Source organism: Haplochromis burtoni, unplaced genomic scaffold (genome assembly GCF_018398535.1).
Source record: "Haplochromis burtoni strain Fernald_Lab_line unplaced genomic scaffold, NCSU_Asbu1 Contig_545, whole genome shotgun sequence".
Lineage (NCBI taxonomy): Eukaryota > Metazoa > Chordata > Actinopteri > Cichliformes > Cichlidae > Haplochromis > Haplochromis burtoni.
In genome coordinates, this window is record NW_024582906.1 from 223,802 (window position 1) to 228,787 (window position 4,986).

Here is a 4,986-nt window from a genome sequence, read left to right on the forward strand (position 1 = left end):
CCCCCCCCCCCCCACTCCGCTGATGGTTGACTCCAAATCTCCCGAACACTATGTCGATTTGAGAACGCAAGACCGAAACAGCGAGACCAAGACCGAGACCAAGACAAAAGTCCGTCGAGACCAAGACCGAGACCAAGACAAAAGTCCGTCGAGACCAAGACAAGACCAAGACAAAAGTCCGTCGAGACCAAGACGAGACCAAGACAAAACTCCGTCGAGACCAAGACCACGTAAAAGTCTCGAGACCAAGACCGGTCTCGAGACATCCAACTCTAGTGTGTAACAGAAGTGACTTGATGTTACAACCAGCCTCAGCTGTCCATAAGAATAATAAACTGATTGGCTTTATTTTTTGGCTCAGAGGTTGTAGCTTACATAAATACCCATGATAATAATCGATTTAATTTATATAAAAGTTTATTTTAGTCTATGGGTCTATGGGGTTCACTTAATCATTTGTAGTAAGCCTCAAGTGGCCATTTAAGGAACTGCAGTTTTTGGCACTTTGTTTTTATGGTTATTTATTTATTTTCATCACAGGAAATATGATCTTGACAGTTCTAATATTTGTCCAATAATTCAGTGCACCCCTACTTTTGTTTATGAGAAACCAGCACAGAGTTTCTTTAATGTTAGACAGAAACACTCTAAAAGTGAAGCCAGGTTTTCAGGGAATATGAATATGATCATACACTGTGGATGAAAGAACCATTCTGCATTGCTGGGTTACGCTGTATATTAGCATGAAAGCAGAATCTCAGCACTCGTTAAGCAGATTGAAGAAATCAATCCAGTTCCACAAGGAGAAACAGACTCGAAGCTCCTGATTCATCTCCAAACTCCTTCTCGTGCATGTTCACTGCTGCACGGAGCGAACGGTAACCACTAAGCTGTGTCTGCTGTGTGCGATGCACCAATCTGCTCCCCCCACTGCTCTCTACTGTGTTTGATATGCTCTGAAATGTTTTTGGTGCATACTGATTCGTCTTCTGCTGTGTGTGTGTCTGTGTGCGGCTGCCACCTCAGATGATGTGTTGGCGAGGGATGCCGGTGAGTGTGTGATATGTCTAGAGGAACTGCAGCAAGGGGACACCATAGCCAGACTGCCGTGCCTCTGCATCTACCACAAAAGGTGAATGACACACACACACACACACACACACACACACACACACACACACATTTGAATCACTGCCCGTTATATAATTTTGCACTTCTTCTAATTAAATCGACTTACAGCATCTCGATAAAGGCATTCCTTAATGATGGACGGGTCCTGTGCCTTTGATTTAAAGGTTATTCATATTATACTATTGAATGATAGCATATCTAAACACTGATATATCACTGTCACATTATCTGGATGGCTTGAGATGATTACCACATACGAATGGAAAAGCCTTATGCAACGGCCTATTGATCCCCAGAAGTCCCAAAAGTCCCGGGTTCACTGAGTTTGTCACCGTAATGTAATCAGAATTATATTTTCAAAATAAAGGTGGCTATATAGTATATTACCCAGGAGAAGTACTCCGTCCATACATTTTCTACCAGCAGTGTAAGCAGAGAGCAACTCCTAAATGAAACTAAAGAACCGTTCTGAGAATCGTGTTTTGTTTCTTTTATTTTCTCTGTTTGTTTGTGTTGTTCCTCCCAGGAGAATATCCTCCATCCTCCATCATGACCTTAATAATTTTTACATTATATTGAGCTCATTTGTCATAAAGTTAAGCTAAACGCCTGCAAGTTTTTGCGTGTGTTTAGTAAATAACTGCAAGGCTGTAACTCATCATTAGCCAGCCATTAGACCCTAAAGCCCAAATTTACATGTCTGAATTGTTTTCTTGCGTCTAAGAGTTAAAAACTTTTATAATGCAGCTCAGCATAACTTCCAGAAAAGAAAAAAAAACATTTGTTATTAATGACATCATTAAGTGAACTGCAGTTACCATCTTCTTACACACATTAGCTTGTGCTCACACAGTTTATATAAGCTAGCACTGGGATCAGGTATACATTAGACTCCGGGTCAGTAAGTAAGCTGCTCAAAAAAATGAGTCTTACCTGCTTCTAGACATAAAAGCCCAGACTTTTGATTTTTATAAATAAGGTACTGACAATTCAAACAAGTAAAACAACATCTTAGCTTTTCTTACAGGGAGGCCTGTTTTTTCCATATGATGCATGCTGACTACGCAGTCATGGATTTACAACTGGATGCACTCTGATGATAGTGCCTTTTTCCAACCAATACCTCCAACAGATGTTTGAAGCGTAGCAAATGAAAAACAGAAACTACATATATATGTGTATATATATATATATATATATATATGAGGCATATCCAGGTGTCAAAACTGAAGCTAAAGGAAAAGAGCGGTAAACTAAGTTAACTACGTTTCTTTTATTTATTGGCCAGCAGGGGGCGACTGCTGTGGTTCCAAAAAGACTTCTGGTTGTATAGAAGTAATAAAAAGGAGTTTCATCCAGTGTATGCTCATCGCTCAACAACTAATCACTCAGAAATTGTTAGCCAATGAGAGTGCAGTTTCACAGTAAGCTCCACCTCTGCCTCGTAGTGTCCTGTGTCGAAACACCGAGACGCAGCAGCAAAAACACTCTCCCCAAGGTTTCGCAATAAGAGTAATCATCATTCATACTGTGGATGATGGGCGCTGTTTGCTTTGTGATTGTGATCAAAATGTCACATGGGGCACATTTACTCACAGAATTTTCACTTTTAGCCTCCGAATTTATATATCTGGGGCACAGCTCCACAGGGCCACATTGATTCTGAAGTATCGTTTTGAAAACAAAAGTCAGTCATTTTAAGACAGTAATGCAATATATCAGTTTATTTTATTTTACTTACTTTTCTCTCAAATCAAGTTTTTCCAGCAAATTATGTTTTTCAGTTCCAGCTTATATGTGACGTGTGTTAAAAACAGTGAATATTACCAATATGGTGTTTTGTTGAAAAATTCATACCTGTGTTACTGTTATAGCTGTTACCCTTCAAGTGTTGGATTCACATGCTCCTAAATGTTACATAAATCATCTTTTTCCTTCACTGTAGTAATTTTTAAAAAGGTACCATGCTTATATAAAATCCTGGTAAAATGCTTGGAGCTGCTTCGCAAAACAGCTGCTTTTTTTGGTTATTAAAAAACATTTTGATGGTTGCACCTCATGTATTTCTACTTGTAATGTAGCATTTTATACTTTATGGTGCTTAAATTGCTGCTTAAAACAAAAGATGTCCTTCCACCCACACACAGACTTATGGGGTGTTTTATTGCAAACTTTTCCATAAACACAGCGAGAATGTAAAATGTTACAAGTTGAGAAATAATGCACATTAGTGCCGCTCTTGTGTTCCCCCCTGGGTCTCGTTTACAGTATAAGTTGCATGTTGTGTATGTATTGCTAATGTGGGAGGATATGGAGGCCTTCCAACATGCCTACGTGTTACTTTAGCAACAACCCTCTGTAGTATTAAATCCATCTTAGACTGCAGTATAATTCAATTGTGTTCTTATGAGCTCTCAACGCTTAATCAAATTTCTATTTTTATCAGCTGCATAGATCAAGTAATCGCACTAAGTTCACTCTGTGTTTGCAGCTGCATTCAGGACGCAGCGTCATGCCTTCTGTTTGTTTCTGCAGCTGTATAGACTCATGGTTTGAGATCAATCGGTCCTGCCCTGAACACCCCTCTGACTGATTGACCACCGGGCCCACTCTGAATACTGTTCAAGGTAAGAAACACACTCAGAAGGCCAAATATTACAGACGAAATGTGTGTACAGTGTGCAAAAGAGCCAGTGTTGTCTTTTTACTGCTGCTTAAATGGTGGATTTGATCAGGACAGACTGAAAATGAGGCATACATACCAAAGAGTAAAATCTCTTTCTGTTTCTTGACCTTCTTGTCTGTTACAGGACATCTCGTGGTCCTGCCGGGGATATCTGGACACAGGCGTAACCAAATCTGGTGAACAATCAAAGTGATCAACACTTACGTATCCTGACAGAATCCATCATCCTACCAAAATAATTACTCCTTGAGAACTGAACCAAAAGAAAAAAAAAAGCGTAACTGTCGAACCATCGTTCACTCCCTCCATCTTACATCTGCTGATGATACTGCTGAGAACCCACCACCCTTCCTTTCATCCTTCGCACCTCTTCAAGCTAACAGAGTCCCTTAAAGGGCTTAGTTGGCCTCAGCTCCCCTTCTGACTCAACCGTGGCCAGCTGCTTCCCTGACACGCTCAGGTCCTCGCAGGCCTTACATCACATCTTTGGATTCAGGCTTGTCAGTTACTTGTGTCCAGCCCTCCCATGGCCTTAACTCGGAAGAGGAGTGGAAGCAGAGCGGAGGAAGGAATAAGGAAGGGAACCAGTGATATGGAAGGAGGAGGAGAAGGAGAAAACCGGCAAATGGATGATTGTTGAGCTGCAGGAGCTCGCTATGAGAAAAAGACTTGTACATTAGTGGGTGGGCCTCTTATCTCAATAGGACGCCAACTTGGTGATGTCCTATCATAACAGACTGGCTCCCAGTGTGCTCTTTTCTCATAGTTCCTGCCTCAGTTCTGCACTCTTCCTCACCAATATGACTCAAATAATTAATTTAAAGTCTCCGCAGTGCTATTTAGATGTGGTTCACGCATACCTGGGCAGGCAGAAAGAGTCAAAAATGTCAACCCATACATACAAGACAGCTTGTCTTGTATGTATGGGTTGGTAAGAGGGACTGGGGGCTTGGTGGAAAGGAGCAGTCCTGACTGGGAGGCCAGAAGGAGCCAGCGATGTAGTTTATGCTCCTACTGTGTGATATGTGTGTTTGGGATGCTCCACTGTCAGGCTTCACCTGGTATGTGTATGTACACTATGTGGGTGTGTGTGTATGCGTGGACTGGTGACAATGTAGCTTTTGCTGAAGCCTTGTGTGTGTGTGTGTGTGTGTGTGTGTTGTCATAGT

At 41.4% G+C, this 4,986-nt stretch overlaps 1 protein-coding gene across 1 annotated transcript in view; it reads left to right on the forward strand.

Annotated features, from left to right (window-relative positions):
- znrf1 (zinc and ring finger 1) overlaps positions 1-4,974 on the forward strand; it is a 63,189-nt gene extending 58,215 nt beyond the window's left edge. Inside the window, exons 3-5 of the mRNA XM_005947670.3 lie at positions 1,027-1,132; positions 3,667-3,758; positions 3,942-4,974. Coding sequence (XP_005947732.1) covers positions 1,027-1,132; positions 3,667-3,724 — 164 coding nt within the window. The 3' untranslated portion in view covers positions 3,725-3,758; positions 3,942-4,974. The remainder of the gene's footprint in view (positions 1-1,026; positions 1,133-3,666; positions 3,759-3,941) is intronic.
- The last annotated feature ends 12 nt before the right edge of the window (positions 4,975-4,986 follow it).